This window comes from Myotis nattereri, assembly GCF_964212035.1.
Source record: "Myotis nattereri genome assembly, chromosome: 2".
Taxonomy (NCBI): domain Eukaryota; kingdom Metazoa; phylum Chordata; class Mammalia; order Chiroptera; family Vespertilionidae; genus Myotis; species Myotis nattereri.
Genome location: NC_138076.1, coordinates 86,528,490 through 86,547,527, shown reverse-complemented (window position 1 = coordinate 86,547,527; position 19,038 = coordinate 86,528,490). Strand labels below are relative to the sequence as shown.

The following is a 19,038-nucleotide window of genomic DNA, read 5'->3' as shown; positions in this document are numbered from 1 at the left end:
CAACTTTCTCTATGTAAAATACAATAAAGTTGACATTAGAAATGAAAAACCGGAGGAGAAACTAAGGTGGCAGCATAGGGAAACACCGAAATTGCTGCCTCCTACAACAACTTCAAAACACAATAAAAGGACAGAACGGACATCATCCAGAACCTACAGGAGGGCTGGCGGAGTGGAAATTCTACAGCTAGAAGGAAAGAAAAAAGCACATTGAGGGTCAGGAGCTGCGGAAGTAAAGTGCAAAGGTACGGAGGCGCGAGAGTGCGTGGAAAGGGGCTGGTACCTGAGGACACGGCTGTCTTTTTGAATCGGGAGGGAGTCACAAGCTCCCGACTGCTCTGAACTCCGGTTCCGGGAAGTCTCTGGGGACCCAGGACGCATACGGGGAGAAACTGGACTGTCTGGCAGCGGGCAGAACTCGGAACTCGAGGGCAGCCTGCCCTCAGAGGTGCTTGCAGCAATTAAATTATCAGGACACTGAGACGCGCACGGCCCCTTAGGGCAGGGCTGAGAATCCGCCATAGTTCCTTGCTCCGCCCTTTGATTCCCTGAGACCCCGCCCCACCCAGGCTGCAGCAGAGGCTTTTGCATATGAATGCCCTGGCCCTTTGCAACCTGAAAATTACCTAACAAACTGCAGCTGGGCCACAGACCCAGAACTTCCAAGAGAAGGCCCAAGGACCCACAGCAGCTTGCATTGCTTCACAGCTGGGCCTCATCAGGGCACCTCCAAACTCCAAAAAAGGAAGGGGAATCTGCAGTTCTCTTCATAGCTCCTGCTGGGTAACCTCCAAGAGCCAGTGTACCCAGTGGTCAGAGGGGGGCCATCCGGATTACAACTCCTCAGATCCATAAGGGACACACCCAGGAGGCAGACTCAGTGAGCACCAAAGCCCCACTGAAGCAAGTCTTGCCCCAGAAGGGTGTCTTCAGCACAGAAGTTCTCCCACTGCAGACACAGCCAATTCTCACTGCCAATTGGCCTGGAGGTCAATTCCTCCCAGTGATACCTACAACAATCAAGGCATAACTACACCAAGACTGTGCACAAAGCCCACAAGGGGGTGCACCAAGAGTGTCCACCTCAGGTAACCGGGGAGGCTGAGCCACTGGGCCCTATAGGACACCTAGCACACAAAACCACTCTACCAACACAGGGAAGCATAAAAAATGCGGAGACAAAGAAACAGGTCACAAATGACAGAAATGGAGGAAAGCAAACGACTGGATATAGAGTTCAAAACCACGTTTATAAGGTTTTTTCAAGAATTATATGGAAACCGCCGATAAATTTAGTGAGACCCTCAAGAAATCTAGTGAGACCCTCGAGGATATGAAAAAGGACCAACTAGAAATTAAGCATACACTGACTGAAATAAAGAATAATATACAGAGATCCAACAGCAGACAAGAGGATCCCAAGAATCAAGTCAAAGATTTGAAATATGAAGAAACAAAAAATACCCAACCGAAAAAGAAAAAAGAGAAAAGATTCCAAAAATATGAAGATAGTGTAAGGAGCCTCTGGGACAACTTCAAGCATACCAACATCAGAATTATAGGGATACCAGAAGAAGAGAGAGGGCAAGATATTGAAAACCTATTTAAAGAAATAATGACAGAAAACTTCCCCCACCTGGTGAAAGAAATAGACTTACAAGTCCAGGAAGCGCAGAGAACCCCAAACAAAAGGAACCCAAAGAGGACCACACCAAGACACATCATAATTAAAATGCCAAGAGCAAAAGATAAAGAGAGAATCTTAAAAGCAGCAAGAGAAAGAAACTCAGTTACCTACAAGGGAGTACCCATACGACTGTCAGCTGATTTCTCAACAGAAACCATGCAGGCCAGAAGAGAGTGGCAAGAAATATTCAAAGTGATGAATACCAAGAACCTACAACCAAGATTACTTTATCCAGCAAAGCTATCATTCAGAATAGAAGGTCAGATAAAGAGCTTCACAGATAAGAAAAAGCTAAAGGAGTTCATCACCACCAAACCAGCATTATATGAAATGCTGAAAGGTATTCTTTAAGAAGAGGAAGAAGAAAAAGGAACTCTTACCATTTGCCACAGCATGGATGGAACTGGAGAGCGGATAAATACCACATGATCTCACTCATTTGTGGAATACAATGAACAACATAAACTGATGAACAAGGACTGATCCAGAGACGGAGAGGCATTGATTGGACTGTCGGGCCTTGGAGGGAAGGTAGGGGAGGGTGGGGGTAAGGGGGAAAGATCAACCAAAGGACTTATATGCAAGCATATAGGCCTAACCAATGGACACGGACAATGGGGGGGTTGGGGGGGGGTGAGGGCATGAGCTGGGGGGGGGGGGTAGGGGGTAACGTGGGGATAAGGACACATATGTAATATCTTAATCAATAAAAAATATATTAAAAAAAAAAAAAAGAAATGAAAAACCGCCGTGACCGGTTTGGCTCAGTGGATAGAGCATCGGCCTGCGGACTAAAGGGTCCCAGGTTCGATTCCAGTCAAGGGCATGTACCTTGTTTGCGGGCACATCCCCAGTAGGGGGTATTCAGGAGGCAGCTGATCGATGTTTCTCTCATCGATGTTTCTAGCTCTCTATCCCTCTCCCTTCCTCTCTGTAAAAAAAAAAAATCAATAAAATATATTAAAAAAAAAAAAAAAGAAATGAAAAACCTACCATGTTACTTGCTATTTAAAAATACACCTCAAAATAAATAAATAAATAAATAAATAAAAATACACCTCAAACTTTTATTTTTTCTCTATGAGGTCTTAGTCTGAAAAAGTTTCATTTGAAAGATCAGCAGTAGAATATAAACATACAAAGGTCACTTACCCAGAATACAAAGCTTTCAGGCCTTCTTCTCTGCCTATCCTCACTAATGCATGCAACATTCCTCGATACCGAATTTCTTTAAAGTTTGCATCATTCGTCTGGCCTTGAATCTGGAGCCGTGTCTTGGTTAAATCAATTGGAAATGTACCTTAAAATTTTAAAGAAAGAAATATTTTCACTTAATTAAAAGAAACTCCACTAAGTAAAGGATACATAGTGACATATTACTAAAGAGACATTTAGACTATGATGTAAACTAAAACAGAAACAGCCCTGACGGGTTTGGCTCAGTGGATAGAGCGTCGGCCTGCAGACTCAAGGGTCCCAGGTTCGACTTCGGTCAAGGGCATGTACCTTGGTTGCGGGCACATCCCCAGTGAGGAGTGTGCAGGAGGCAGCTGATCGATATTTCTCTCTCATTGATGTTTCTAATTCTCTATCCCTCTCCCTTCCTCTCTGTGAAAAATCAATAAAATATATTTTAAAAAAACAACAACAAAAAAACAGAAACAGATACTTTGCAATCTTTTTCCTATTAAAAAATGGAAACCAAAAGATTTTTTTTAAAAGACATAGATATATTTTCCTCTTTTAACATTTTTATTTATGTTCTATCTTATTCTACATAGGATTTGAGGAAACTACATTGCTAAAAAGTAGACAGATGGAATGCTTTAGATAAGCAAGAAATCCATTTTTAAATATAAGTTATTTTGGCTGTCAGGGTGGCTCAGTTGGTTGAGCATCATTCTGTACACCAAAAAAGTTGCAGGTGTGATTCCCAGTCAGGGCACATACCTAGATTTCAGGTTCCTCACTCTATGTTCTATAGTCTAAAAGTAAATCTGTTAGAGTAAAAAGTTTAATATAATGCCTAACAGATAGTTCAACCAAACATGTGAAACTCATACTCAGTAAATGTGATGTATTATGTCAATGGGAGAGCCCACCGGCATGAGCAGCATGGATAGGGGTTAATGCACCTCAACCCCTGGGCACTGGTCCTCACTGGCCCCTCAGGGGCAGACCTTCATCCCAGAACAGCAGTGACTGAGCCCTGGAAGCAAATGAACTGTCCAGCCCAGCACCTGGCACTCAGCAGCTGTTCAATCAATATTTGTTGATTGAGTGCTTACAGCTCTTTTAGAATTTGTCCAGCAGGTCTTCCGGCTTTTACCAGAAGGCACCACCACCCCCCCAATAAAAAAAATTTGTTGATTGAATGATTCCAGGGAATAAACACAGGAATAAACAGGCCCTGCTGTGGAACTCAACTAATGTGAAGAAGTCACAAATAGGACCTGGATCATGTGCATATTCAGAAAGTGATGGCATGATGACAGGAAATCGAATCTGGCTCGGGAAGGCCTTGGAGCTCCTCAAACTCCTCTTTTTTTTTTTTAAATATGTCTTTATTGATTTCAGAAAGGAAGGGAGAAAGGGGGGAGGGGGGGAGGGAGGGAGGGAGGGAAGGAGAGAGGGAGAGAGAGAGAGAGAGAGAGAGAGAGAGAGAGAGACATCAATGATGAGAGAGAATCATCAATTGGCTGCCTCCTAAAGGCCCCACAGAGGGAACCAAGCCCGCAACCTGGGCATGTGCCTTGACCAGGAATTGAACTATCTCCTGGTTCATAGGTCGATGCTCAACCACCAAACCACACCAGCCAGGCGCTCCTCAAATTTCTTTACAGCCAAATGTGTTAAGGGTGGGGGCAAAGTAAGGAACATACAAGGAAAATAGGGACTGATGTAATTCAAAAATGATTCATAAAACTTATTTGTTCAACAGTTTAACTTTCTCCCCACTAAACTTTGAACTCTAAACTGCCAGTAAGTTGCCAAATGACTATTTGTCTAAAAAAGCGTACCTGAAGTAGGACATTTTGAATTCTGAGATTAATAGTCATAACCCCATATTCTATGCTTGAACTATATTCAGATCAAACACCAATTGCGACCTTAGGTTTTAAAATCACTGTCACATACAGCGGGTGAATTGACCTGACTCCAGCCCCTGGGCTCCTTACCGCATTCAGCTGTGATGGAGGCCAGCCCTCCATACACAAAGGGCTTCCAGTTGAGGGCCGACATGCTCACACCTGTCCCTTCTCCTTTGATTCACAGAAACAGCCTCCAACAGGATCTTTCCTGGGAACAAATGGAAGCCGTTTCAAAGTTGGAATTTCTCACAGGCAGTTTCTTCTCTAAACTTGTGTTTGAGTTGGAGAGCACTGTCAGATGTTACCACTGAAGTTCTCCTGCAACAATTCCCAAGTCTGTGATATGAACCTTGCCTCAATAAAACAAAGCACCCCTAGCCACTAAACTCTGAATCAGCAACTACTGTTCTCACTTTATCAGTTGCCTAATTCTCATTCAGGCCTTAAGTAACCCAATATACTGATATCTTGATATGTGTGTATGTATTCAGTGTAGTACAACGGAGGCTATTTTCTGGGTAGTCTATTTTCTGTTCTTCAGTATTTGCCATTTGTCACTGTCTTTGTGAGTCCCTCCTGGGAGTCACTGAAGTCCCTCAGGGGCACTGGAGGAGAAAAAAAGTGCTGCAGTTCAGTGTCACGAGGTAAAATGACAATTACTTAAAATTACCAAAATATACTTCTAGTTTACACTGTCAGCTCTCTTCTCTTACCCATCTACACTAATAAAAGAGAAACATGGTAATTGGCGTACGACCGCTACCCTTTTCATTGGCTAATCAGCGAGATATGCAAATTAACTGTCAGCCAAGATGGCGGCCGGCAGCCAGGCAGCTTGAAACTAACATGAGGCTTGCTTGCTTCAGTGACTGAGGAAACGAACGTTCCCGCCTGCTGCTGCAGGCCTCTGAGCTGGCAGTTTGAAACATTGTAACAAATACCGCTGGACTTCAGCCAGCAGATTCGCAACATTGTAAGCAAAGGCCAGAAACCTACTTTCAGGAGCGGAGGCCTAAGAGCTGGAGCCAAGCCTCAAGCTAAAGCTGGCCCAGAATAAAAAAAAAAAAAAAAAAGGAAAAAAGGAGCGTTTGGGAGTTCAGTCATCCCCAGCCTGAAAACAGCCCTCAGCCCCTCACCCAGACTGGCCAGGCACCCCAGTGGGGACCCCCACCCTGAAGGATGTGTGACCAGCTGCAAACAGCCATCATCCCCTCACCCAGGCTGGCCAGGCACCCCAGTGGGGACCCCCACCCTGATCCAGGACACCCTTCAGGGCAAACCAGCCGGCCCCACCCATGCACCAGGCCTCTACCCTATATAGTAAAAGGGTAATATGCCTCCCAGCACCGGGATCAGTGGAGCCGAGAGGCCTCCCGGCACCGGGATCAGCATGACAGGGGGCAGCGCCCAAACACCCTGATCGGCCCTGCTCTGTGTGTGACAGGGTGTGGCACCCCAACCCCCACCCCCTGGGCCCTGCTCTGTGTGTGACGGGGTAGAGCCATAACCTCCCCATCAGCCCTGCCCTGAGTGTGACAGTGGCGGCGCCCCAACCCCCTGATCGGCCCTGCCTGTGGGTGATAGAGGGTGGCGCCCCAACCCCCCCACCCCCCCACGGGCCCTGCTCTGTGTGTGACGGGGTAGAGCCACAACCTCCCCATCAGCCCTGCCCTGAGTGTGACAGTGGCGGTGCCCCAACCCCCTGATCGGCCCTGCTCTGTGGGTGATAGAGGGCGGTGCCCCAACCCACTGATCCACCCTGCTCTGTGTGTGACAGGGGATGGTGACCCAACTCCCGGATTGGCCCTGCTCTGTGCATGACAGGGGGTCACGCCGCAACCTCCCCATCGACCCTGCCTTGAGTGTGACAGGGGGTGGTACCCCAACCCCCCAATCGGCCCTGCTCTGAGCCCGACCAGGGGCTGCACCTAGGGATTGGGCCTGCCCTCTGCCACCCGGGAGCAGGCCTAAGCCAGCAGGTCGTTATCTCCCAAGGGGTCCCAGACTGCTAGAGGGCACAGGCCGGGCTGAGGGACCCCCCTTTCCCCCCGAGTGCACAAATTTTTGTGCACCGGGCCTCTAGTCTATATATATATAAACAGGTAATATGCAAATTAGTCAGGCGTCATGACCACCTCAGGAGGAGCTGCGCATGCAGATGGGTGGGAGGAGACTGCGTGCCGCCCCCACCCCAGCAGACACACACCAGGGATGGAGGCGTGCTCTGAGCGGCCTTGGCACAGCTCGGAGCACACCCCCGGTGGGTGGTGGCAGTTGCCCGGAGCAAAGCAGCCCAGGCCCCAGATGCCTGATGGCAGCTGGAGTAAAGCAGCCCAGGTCCCGGGTGCCTGGCAGTGGCAGGAGCAAAGCAGCCTGGGTCCCGGTGGGTGGCGGCAGCAGTCGGAGCAAAGCAGCCCAGGTCCTGGGTGCTGGAGGGAAACCGGTGTTGGCAGCCAGGGGAAGGAAGGCCTATTCTTGCACGAATCTTCGTGCATCGGGCCTCTAGTAGTATATAATAGCTGGGAGGCAGCTTGGTGTGAAGGAAAAAGGCAGACTCTGGGGTCAGAGCCTCACCACTTCCTTTCAAGGGAAGTTCCTGTTAACCTCTATGTTTTTTCTTCATTCACAGCAACATCATCATCATCATCATCATCATCATCATCATCATCACAGCAGCCAACAAAACCTATTAGGGGTAATGCCCATACTTTTATTCACTAAGCTAAGTAAAATATCTAGCTTTCAGACCTATTGTGGGGATTAAATTAAAAAAAAAAAAAAAAAAACTAGCACAAAAGACACTAAATAAACATTGACTTTCATCCTCCTTTCCTGTAATAGATCCTGGTCCACTGAGACATACATTCACATGCCTGTCACATTCATTATATGTTCTGTAGTTTTATACAGTGAAGTTGGTAAATATGGCCTCATGTCCATTAACCAGAAATACATGCAAGTTAACACACTTTTGTGTATATACTATCAAAAATCATTATTGCTGGTCTAAAATAAAACTTCTACTTTCTAGAGTCATTACTGGCCAGCAATATGCCCAATGTTTCTACTTTGAATGTTTTAGGAATTTCCCAAGTCCACATTTCCCAGGAGAAGCCTACCATTAGTCACTATTGACAAGATTGTCAGTTCTCAACAAAGTGGCTTCCTTAAACTAAGAAAAAACACAAGGAACCCAAAAGGGTCTCTAAATAGATCTACCAGTAGCTATTCCTCATTTATGGACATTAAGCAAATTCAGAATAGTTACAAATGAATTAGGCAGATGGCCTCCTAAGCATGGAACTAGAAAAGCATCATATGCTTTATGTACTGCAGTACTAAGAACAAGCCACGTCTTTGAAAATTCATCTCCCTGTTATCCTTGAAAACATTTAATAATATCTGTACTTAGCCTTAATAAATTTATAACTAATATAATGATTAACACTGTAAGTTACAGACTGTCCAATAATTCATTTACTGTCCAGTAGTACCTTCCTTAACCCATTGTTGGATTTTGCTGATTCCAAGTTAAAAAACAAAATGATAACTACAGGCGCTGGCCAGGTAGCTCAGTTGATTACAGGTTGTCCTGAATTCCAAAGTTGTGGGTTCGATCCCCTATCAGGACACATACAAGAAACAACCAATGAATGCATAAATAAGTGGGATAACCAACTGATGTCTCTCTCTCCTTCTGTGTGTGTGTGTGTGTGTGTCTCTCTCTCTCTCTCAAAAATCAATTAAAAATGGTAACTACATAACAATGACATATGGAAGTTCAGTATAAATTTCAGTGGATTCCCCCAACAAATTTGGGATAGGAGGACCGAAAAAGTGACCAGGAAGGCAAGTCTCAGCTGATGGGGACAGAGCTGGGCGTCCAACTCCAAGAGTTTTGCTTCCAAGTGCAGGATTCTTCCTGCTGCCACCTGAGGCTGTACATGTAAGGAGGAGTGATGGCATCTTAATTGAGAAAATATTACTAGGCTTCAAAAGGTACTACTGATAAGATGCATCTTATAAACACAAATGTGCTTAATTTAAGAGAAAAGCCTAAGAGAAAATAATAGTCAGAAGGTAGTCAATCTAAACAGGGATAATTTATTTTCTAACACAACAACAAAGATGGTGTTCATATGATTCTTTTTTCAGGGTACTTTTACTGAGGTGAAAGCCACATACTATAAAATAAACCATCTTAGCAAACACTTCAGTGGCACTTACTTTATTCAAAATGTTGTGCAACCACTACCTTTATCCAGTTCCAAAAAATGTCATCACTCCACAGGATAACTATTAAGCAGTTGCTCCCCATTACCCCCTTCCCTAACCTCCAAATGATTATTTTCTTAGCGTGATGCTGCAATATACATCAAGCATCTGTGCGGAATATAGAGGATTCCTTATCAGTAGTTCCTAACCTGGTTGTGAAGCTTCTTAAAAATGCAGACACCAGGACCCCTTCAACAGAACGAGGATCTCAGGAACATCCCAAGCATCTATGTTGTTACTGAAAATCAGTGGATCAAATATATTATGGCCAATTCAGATGTTGGAATACTTATCACTTAAATTCCTGTTTTAAGTATTTAATCCTCGAAGATAACAATATAGTTCATTCTCTTTTTACATATATTTTTTTATTGATTTCAGAGAAGGGAGAGGAGGGGGCCGGGGGGGGGGGGGTGGAGAGAGAGAGAGAGAGAGAGAGAGAGAGAGAGAGAGACATCAATGATGAGAGGGAATCATTGACAGGCCTCTACTGGGGATTGAGTCCCCAACTCAGGCATGTGCCCTTGACCAGAAGCAAACCCGGGACCCTTCAGTCTGCAGGCTGTCTGACACTGAGCCAAATCGGCTAGGGTTAGTTCATTATTTTTATTCATCTTATTAAGTAACAATTTTTTCTATAATGAATATGTATGTGTGTCTATGCCATTTATATGGACATAAACATGCATAAGTATATACACAAAAGATATCCTCTAAAACAGGGGTCCTCAAACTACGGCCCAGGGGCCACATGTGGCCCGCCGGGTGTTTTTGCCGCCGCTGCCTGTCCTGCTTAGCAGCCTACTCGTCCCGGGCCAGCAGTGCACATGTGTGGAATGTCTGAGGGACAGTGAACTGGCCCCCTGTTTAAAAAGTTTGAGGACCTCTGCTCTAAAATGTCAGCAAAAATTTATGGGAAATGGGATTATACTAACTTCTAACTTAAAAACAAAACATTTATTAAAGGCAACATTGTCATATGACCTCATGCCATCTAACTAACTTCCTGGTTTCCTGCCACTACTTTTTGTTTTGCTAGTTTAGTTTTAATGAGATTTGACTTCTGTTGGTTTTTATATTAACTTATAGTTAGATCACAACCCAGAGTTTCTGAGTTATTCTCATCTGTAAATACTCAACTAGAGCTCAAATTATTGTGGAGTTGCCTCCCCGTGGTTTTAAATCATGTGGGATGGTGCACCTACCCATTAGTTCCTATTCAGATGTACCACCACAATAAACATGTCTTCCACAAATGATGTCAACTCCTGCATCCCGAATTAAACTGTAAGAAAATACTTCCTGTTCAATGACAATTTTTAAAAATTAGCTAGGAAGCGAGGGGAAAAAAACTTCTGAGTTCTCCTTTCCTTTCTGAATGCTAAGACTAGATCCCTGAGCAGTTAAGATTACTGTGCCTTCCCACGTTAATGTTTGTTAAGAAGAATTTGGCTTAAATAACAACCAGAGAACATCAGTAATTGGTCAAACATCCAAACAAGAAAAGGTTCTAGCAAAGACTGGAATATTCAGTAAGCCATACTGACCACAGCCAGCTGCAACAGGGCTTATCTTAGGCTGAAATCTCTGTTGAGTAAACAAAACCAACTCTTTGTCTTTTGAGTTCCCTTTAGAGGGGTTCTTCTCACACCCATTCCTGAACTTCCTAGTAAAATTGTTGGGGAAAATCACAATCCTAATGAAGTTCCATGACTGACAGGCCAACACGATCAGAGAGACTCATGTGTCCTTAGCAATCACTAGTGTTTGGAAGGGATTATAACTTGGTAAAAATTCCAGTGTCCGGTACAGACAGCAGTGGCTATCGGTCAGTGCCCCCTTTGCATTTCTCTTTAGATATACCCTCTAGCCTGAGTTAACAGTCAGAGACCACAGAAGGCAGTAAAGGTCTCTTTACTGTCTTCTGAACACAATATTAATAACGGTAGATGCCATTATTGACTATTTGATATGTCAGGCATTGCTGTACCTTTTCCACTTAAAGGATTTTATTTAATTATTACAACTCCATGAAATAGGTGTCATTAGCCTCATTTCACAATTGAAATAGTCTCAGAGAGGAAACGTCTTTCCCTAGTCACACAACTACAAAGTCCTCAAACTAAGGTCTCAAAAGAATGCATAAGCATAAGCAGGGTAGGGAATTCTGAATATTCATAATAAATGTAATATTTTCTTGCAGGAGAAATACAAAACTCTCTATTTTTTTAAAAAAAAGTGTTTCCTGGCTCTAGCCAAGCTGCTCAGTGGATAGCGCTTCAGCCTGTGGACTGAAGGGCCCCTGGTTCGATTCCTGCCAAGGGCACACGCCCGGGTTTCGGGTTCGATCCCCAGTAGGGGACTTGAAGGAGGCAGACGATGATTCTCTCTCATCATTGATGTTTCTAGTTCTATCTCCCTCTCCCTTTCTCTCCAAAATAAAGAATATAAAGTTCTTTTAAAAAATGTTTCCTGAGTGCAAATGTCTATACAAAGTATGAATTTCAAAGGATTCTTCCCACACTAAAGAAATATGCTAAGTTACATAACCTCTGAATTATATTTTTTTCTTACTTAGCACTTACTTTTCTCCTCACCATATTTGTACAGCTGCAAAGAGATGTAATTAAATACAGTAATTGCTACTGGAACTTCTGAAAGCTTCCCAAGTTTCTCTAAAATTCTTAATTCTGGATAAGTTTTTTCTATTTTATTTGTGTTCCCTTTTCATTTTGCAGTCCTAAGTTGTAATCACAGACTTGAAAGTTCAGTGCGTTTATAAACCTGTATTCCCCGCCTTGCATGAACTGTTCCTATTTCCTATTCTTTTTAAGGGTATAGGATGAAAAACAAGCTCATCACAGACTTATAAATGTGAGATTTGAAAGGAATGTTAGAAACTATCTCATATGACTTGGGGTGGTGGGCACACAGTGCAATTGTAACATAGAAACCCACACCTGAAACCTATGTGTTTCAGGTCACCCCAATAAATAAAAAGAAAACTACGTATCATTTCTCATGAATTACCCGATCCCATGGCCACAAGACCTGGCAGCCACAAAGCAAAGACCACTTTTCTTTCCAGTTTTCTCACTACTTGGTGAGGATGAATCTAGAATGTGCGGGCAGTCGCAACACTGTTTTGCTATTCTTGCGCAGGCACAAGGCTGATCATCGCAACAGCTTTCCATTAAATTACACCCAGAAAGACGCTAACATCCAGAGCTCCGTTACCTTCCCAAGCACATTAATTCGGCCGGTCCTTGCGAACATAAGCCAACCCGGCGTGTCGCGAAGCAGTTCAAAATGCAGCGAGCCCTGTCCCGGGCAGAAGCCGCGGTGCCCTGAATGAAGCACGAGTGGGAGGGCGCGGAGGAGGCGAAGCGCACTGCGGGGCCAGCGATGCCGGGCGGACCGCACACCTGGATCTCAGCGACGCGGGCGCTGGAGTCACCCCACACCGCCGAGCGATGAGGGGAGCCGGCGCTCCGCACTCCGAGGAACCCTCCCGACCGCCAGCGAACCGGACCTGCACGCGCACCGCAGGGCAGAGGCAGCGCCGGCTCTCCGGAACCGCAGCCCCAACCACAGTCCCAGTCCCAGTCCCAGTCCCAGCCCCAGCCCCGAGCCCCGGCCGTCCCGAAGGGCAGCGCCGGCGGGTGCCCGGCGCCGCGGGGAAGGGGCCGGGCCGGAGGAGGGGAGACCGAAGCACGCGCTGCGGCCAGGAACTTACCAGCGGCGCCGGTCCTGCGCACCAGCTGCCCAGGGCCTCACCGGGTGGCAGACGCCAGCGGCTGCCCGGAAGCTGAAGGAAAAGCCGCTGAGCACGGGGGGCGGCCCAGAAGCCCGCGCGCAGCCTCCGCGGCCCCGCCCACGGCCTTGGCTCCCATTGGCCGCTCTAGACGCTGCCCCGCCTGTTCCCACCCTGCCCCGCCCACCGGAGCCAGCCCCAAGCTGCAGCGGGCGCCGGGCTGGCTGGAGTGAGAACTGCGTGCGGCCGGGCTGGGGGCGCCTGCTGAGGCCTCTGAGCTCCACTTGCTTGAAAGAGGAACTTAGGGAATGAAGGGAGAGACACGGAAAAGGAGCCTTCTCAGGGTGCTGATCCTTTGTCCACTGAACCTCCCAATCAGAAAGGAATAAACTTGCACTTTTTTTTTTCTATCTCGTTTCTCTTCAGATCGCATAAATCTTTCGCCTTTTTTTTTGTAATAGTTGACATTTAATATTATATTAGTTTCAGGTGGTTAGACTTGTATATAACTTATGAAATGATCCCCCATAAGTCTGGTACCCTCCTGACAGTGCAGTTATTACAATATTATTCACTATAGTCCTTATGCTGTACTTTACATTCTCGTGACTACTTTGTAACTACCAATCTGTACTTTCTTTTTATTTTTATTGTTGCGAATATTCCACATGTCCCCCATCCTTCCCCTCATTGCCCCCCTCCACCTGGTTCCCACCCCACACCAGGCATTCACCGCCCTACTGTCTGTGTCCATAAGTAATGTTAATCTCTTCCTGCGCCCCCCTCCACCTTCCTGCTGAGATTCCTCAGTCTGTTCCATGTTTCCATACTTCTGATTCCATTTTATTTATCCGTTTATGTTGTTCATTAGATTTCTTGTTCTTTATTTTTATTTTTAGATTCAATTGTTGGCAGATACGTTATTTACTGCCATTTTATTGTTCATATTTTCTCCTTCCTCTTCTTGAAGAATATCCTTCAGCATTTCATGAAATACTGGTTTGGTGGTGATAAACTCCATTAGCTTTTTCTTGTCGGTGAAGCTTTTTATCTGACCTTTAATTCTAAATGATAGCTTTGGAAGAAGCAACCCTGTAGGTTGTGTGTAAAAAGAAAGACAAAGATTCTTTTTAGTTGAAATTCTCTAAATATGGCCTGTAAAGCTATTCTAAAAGTAAATAATAAATGATAGCTTTGTTGGGTATAGTAATCTTGGTTGTAGGTCCTTGCCATTCATCACTTTAAATATTTCTTGCCACTCCCTTCTGGCCTGCAAAGTTTCTGTTGAGAAATCAGCTGACAGTCCTATCCATGCTCCCTTGTACATATGCAACTAGCTGCTTTTCTTTTGCTGCTTTGAAGATTCTCTCTTTGTCTTTAACCTTTGGCATTTTAATTATGATGTGTCTTAGTGTGGGTCTCTTTGAGTTTCTCTTGTTTGGGACTCTTTGCACTTCCTGGACTTGTAAGTCTATTTCTTTCACCAGGTAGGGGAAGTTTTCTGTTATTATTTCTTCAAATAGATTTTCAATATCTTGCACTCTCTCTTCTCTTCTGGCACCCCCATAATGTGAATGTTGGTAGGCTTGAAGTTGTCCCAGAGGCTCCTTGCACCAAGCATGTCACACTCAAAGGCTAACACAGGCCAAATAAAGTTTAAGTTTATGTGGGCCGCAAAGAAACAAAAGCTTCAATTTTCATAGAAACATGGGCTTATTTCAATAGAGACATGCTAAATACAAAGGGCTGAAAAAAATGAATAACGTTAACATAAAATAATAGAACATTTTAATAAAAATTAATATTTTTTCTTAAACATTAACTTACCAGATACTGAATAACTGCACAAATTAATAAGCATAACGCAAATAAGCCTATTTTTCTTGTTCTCCAAAAGCGAAATATTTCCTGTTGTGCACACTAAACAAGTCAGTACAAGACTAATGACATGGCAATCAGCTGCTAAACTATTCACTGCTAGTATTAGTGGAAAGAAATGGTGCGTCTGCGCGTAAGGTGAGTAAGGGAAATGAATGCAACACGATTCTAGTAATCAGTCATTAGCAAATGTTGTAGTTCGTTATTAATAATTACGTATAACATGCCGAAACTGGTTTGGCTCAGTGGACAGAGCATCGACCTGTGGACTGAGAGGTCCCGGGTTCGATTCCAGTCAAGGGCATGTACCTGGGTTGCGGGCACATCCCCAGTAGGAGGTGTGCAGGAGGCAGCTGATCGATGTTTCTCTTTCATCGATGTTCCTAACTCTCTATCCCTCTCCCTTCCTCTCTGTAAAAAATTAATAAAATATATTAAAAAAATAATTATGTATAACAGGATATTGTAAAAATTAAGTTATAAAATTTTTATTAAAACATTTCTTACATACCGTTATATTGGCTGGGCCGCATAAATATTTGTTGTGGGCCGCATGTGGCCAATGGGCCGTGAGTTTGACATGCTTGCCTTACACTATCTTCATATTTTTGGATTCTTTTTGCTCTCCTGATTGGATATTTTTTGCTTCCTCGTATTCCAAGTTGTTGATTTGATTCTTGGAATCCTCTACTCTACTATTGAAGCACTGTAAATTATTCTTTATTTCAGGTAGTACATGCTTAATTTCTAACTGGTCCTTTTTCATGTCTTTGACATTCTCATTAAGATTCTTAAACGTCTCACTAAGTCCCTTGAAGCTCTCATTCAGATCCTTGGGTAACCTTATAACCATTATTTTGAACTCTATATCCAGTAGTAGTTTGCTTGCTTCCAGTTCTTTCATTTGTGACGTTTCTTTGTCACCACATTTTAGTTGCTTCCCTGTGTTTGTTTCTATGTAATAGGTAGAGCTGCTATGTGTACTGGAATTGGTAAAGTGGCCTTGGGCACTGTAGGTGTGCCCCTGTGTGGACTGTGTACACAGTCTTATTGTAGTTGAGCCTCGATTGCTGTTGGCATCACTGGGAAGAGTTTACCTCCGGCCAATTGGCTGTGAGGACCAGCTGCAACTACAGTGGAAGAGCTGCTGTGCAGGAGACGCCCCTATGGAGCAGGACTTGCTTCATGGGGCTTTGGTGCACACTGAGTCTGCCCCTGAGTGTGTCATTTGTGGATGTGTAGAGTTGTAATCTGGTATGGTCTGAAGCTGTCCACCGGGTGCACTGGCTCTGGGGCCTCCCAGGAGGTACAAAGTCAGCCACTGCCTAGGACAGTGGTTCTCAACCTTCTGGCCCTTTAAATACAGTTCCTCATGTTGTGACTCAACCATAAAATTATTTTTGTTGCTATTTCATAACTGTAATGTTGCTACTGTTATGAATTGTAATGTAAATATCTCGTATACAGGATGGTCTTAGGCAATCCCTGTGAAAGGGTCATTTGACTGCCAAAGGGATCGCAACCTACAGGTTGAGAACCACTGGCCTAGGACCACCTGGCAGGAGCTACAGAGAGATCTGCAGATGGCTGCTACCTGTATTGGGCTAGGAAGTGCCCATGCAAGGCCCAGCTGTGAAGCAAGGCAGGCTGGTGCTAGTGCCAGGTCTTAGGCCTTTTATTAATAGGTTTGGGGCACGATGATGCCAGCTACTGCTTGTTTGAGAGATTTAAGCAAAGTCTGAGGCCTGAGCCAGGACATGTCATTCACATGGAAAAGCTGCTGCAAACAGCTTTAGTAGGGCTGTAAATTGGATGGGGTGTGGTCTCAGGGAATCACCAGGATGGAGCGAACAGTGTGGGCCAGGTGGATGGAGACTCAGATATGGCTACCAGTCAGCTCTGTGATGGGGGAGGTCCCAGCACAGAAACAATAACCGCTGTGAGCACCCCCCATCTGGGAGAAAACTAATCTTGAGTTCTTGCACCAATGCCAGACTATCCAGTTCCTCCCCATATGTCCTGGATCCCCCAGAGCCCCCACTGGGCACTAGAGCTCTGAGGAAGCAGGACTGTGTAAGTTTGTGTGCCAGCCCTTTAAAAGGAACTTCCTGGATCTCCAGCAGCCTCTGTGTCACTCAGCCACAATCCCCACAGGTTTTTAAAGCCTGAAGTTACAAGGACTTCTCTTCCCAGCTCTGGGACCCTGGGCTGAGGGTCTGATGTGGGGCTTGGGAACCCTGCTTCTCACAAGCGGCCTTGGAGATATCCCTCCCAATTAAAAAACCACCACAGGTGGGTGTCAGACCAGCCCATTCTGAGCCTCCACCCCCTCCTACCAGTCTCCATGTACTTTCTTCTTTACTTCTCTTGTTGTAGGACCTCCATTCAGCCAGGTTCTGAATGATGGTTGTTCTGTATTTTACTTGTAATTTTGGTGTGGTTGTGAGAGGCTGTGAGTTCCGGCATTTACCCACACCACCATCTTGGTTCTCCCCAATCTGTACTCAATCCCTTCATCTACTTCACCATCCTCTCTAATCCCCTCCCATCTAGCAACCATCAGTTCTCTGTAGCTATGAGTTTGTTTCTGTTTGTTTGTTCCTTTCTTTTGTTTTTTAGATTCCACATGTGTGGGGAAGCACAGGACTTGGTTGGAATGTCTGTAAGGAGGATTCTCTGAAAGGTCGGGGGCCTCTGGGGGGAACTTGCCAAAGGTGGCAGCCCCTACCTTGACTTCTCCAAAGAAGTCCGATCCCCCAGGTGTTTTGCTAGAATCTCTATGTTTAGTCTTTAAGTCCTGGCCTTGTAGAAACATGCATTCTCAAGGATACTTACCCTGTTGATTATATCTAAAGGTTAATTTTAGTTCAAGCTGTTGTTACAATAAAAAGCTAAGAAGGCAGGCAATTGGGACTGTTTTTGGTTTCTACAGCCAAACAAACCCCTTCGCCTTTTCTTTCACAGAAACGTGTGTCACAATAATCTATTCATCCATTGTTCAGGGTCTGCTGGTCAGCCCCAGCACACATGTAAGTGAAATCATATGGTATTTGTCTTTCTCTTTCTGACTTATTTCACTTAGCATAATACCATCCAAGTTCATCCATGTTGTCACAAATTGTAAACTTTCGTTTATTTTTATGGTCCAGTAACATTCCATTGTATATATACACCACTTCTTTTTTATCCATTTGATATTGATGGGCACTTAGGTTGTCTCCATATCTTGGCTGTTGTAAATAATGCTGAAAAGAACATAGATAAATACCCAGAAGTGGGATTGCTGGGTCATATAGTGGCTCTATTTTTAAAGTTTTTGAGGACCCTTCATACTGTTTTCCATAGTGGCTACACCAATTTTGCACTTCTGTTTTTAACCCAGCTTTTTAGTTTCAAAATTTATAAACCAACTGGAGTTGAAAGCAAGCACAGTCCTATGAACAATATATCCTTCACTAAATGCTAGCATGTCACAAATTTGTGTTCTCTCTCACTATATATGTTCCATTCTCCTGAACCATTGGAAAGTTGTGAACAAAACTGCTTTAACCCTAAACACCTCACCATTATCAAGAAACTTGATACCATTTGAGTCATATCATTCAGTATATCATCCACATTGAAATTTCCTTTGTTGTTCTAAAATGTCATAAACACACACTTTTTTTCAATTCAGGATCTACCCAAGTCACTTGTTACATTTGATTTCATGCCTCTCTATGTAAACTCCTTTAGTCTACTACCCTAGTGCTACTACTCTCATTTAAAAAAAAAAATCTTTCCTAACTTTGACATATTTGAAAAGTCCAGGACAATTGTCTTGTAAATTGTGTCAGTTTGGAACAGAACCTAGACACAGAACCTACACAGAACCTAGAGACAGAAGAACTTCGCTGGAGAGAATATGGCAAAAGATCCCGGACAGAAACTGGCCACAGAACCTAGAGACAGAACCTAGTGAGAGAACCTGGCTGAAGAACCTAGAGACAGAACCTGGCTACAGAACCTGGATAGAACATGGCAAGAGAACCTGACTAGTACCTGGTGACTGAACCTGGCTGGAGAACCTGGACAGAACCTGGCTGGAGAACCTAGCGAGGGAACATGGCTACAGAACCTGGCTGGAGATCCTAACCAGAACTTCGCTGGAGATCCTGAACAGAACTTGGCTGGAGATCCTGGCTAGAGATCCTGGCTAGGCTGCTGATCAACTGAACGCTGTCTCCGTGTCATTCCTTCTTCGCCAACTCCGTCTACACCTTTGGGGACCCCTGGACCTGCTGGGGTTGGACGCCAGCATATATGAATTATTCTTTTATGTTAAGTTTCTTTTGCTTAACATAATGTCTTTG

At 44.6% G+C, this 19,038-nt stretch overlaps 2 protein-coding genes across 2 annotated transcripts in view; one reads left to right on the top strand and one right to left on the bottom strand.

The window, feature by feature from the left end:
* SLC25A30 (solute carrier family 25 member 30) overlaps positions 1-12,926 on the bottom strand; it is a 28,550-nt gene extending 15,624 nt beyond the window's left edge. Inside the window, exons 1-3 of the mRNA XM_081082777.1 lie at positions 12,791-12,926; positions 4,867-4,987; positions 2,840-2,987 (exon numbers count right to left, since the gene is read on the bottom strand). Coding sequence (XP_080938903.1) covers positions 2,840-2,987; positions 4,867-4,930 — 212 coding nt within the window. The 5' untranslated portion in view covers positions 4,931-4,987; positions 12,791-12,926. The remainder of the gene's footprint in view (positions 1-2,839; positions 2,988-4,866; positions 4,988-12,790) is intronic.
* A 1,878-nt stretch (positions 12,927-14,804) lies between these two features.
* Positions 14,805-19,038, top strand: part of LOC308513762 (phosphofurin acidic cluster sorting protein 2-like) — a gene marked incomplete at both ends in the record, with an annotated part of 30,493 nt that continues 26,259 nt past the window's right edge. Inside the window, 1 exon segment of the mRNA XM_081083903.1 lies at positions 14,805-14,824. Coding sequence (XP_080940029.1) covers positions 14,805-14,824 — 20 coding nt within the window.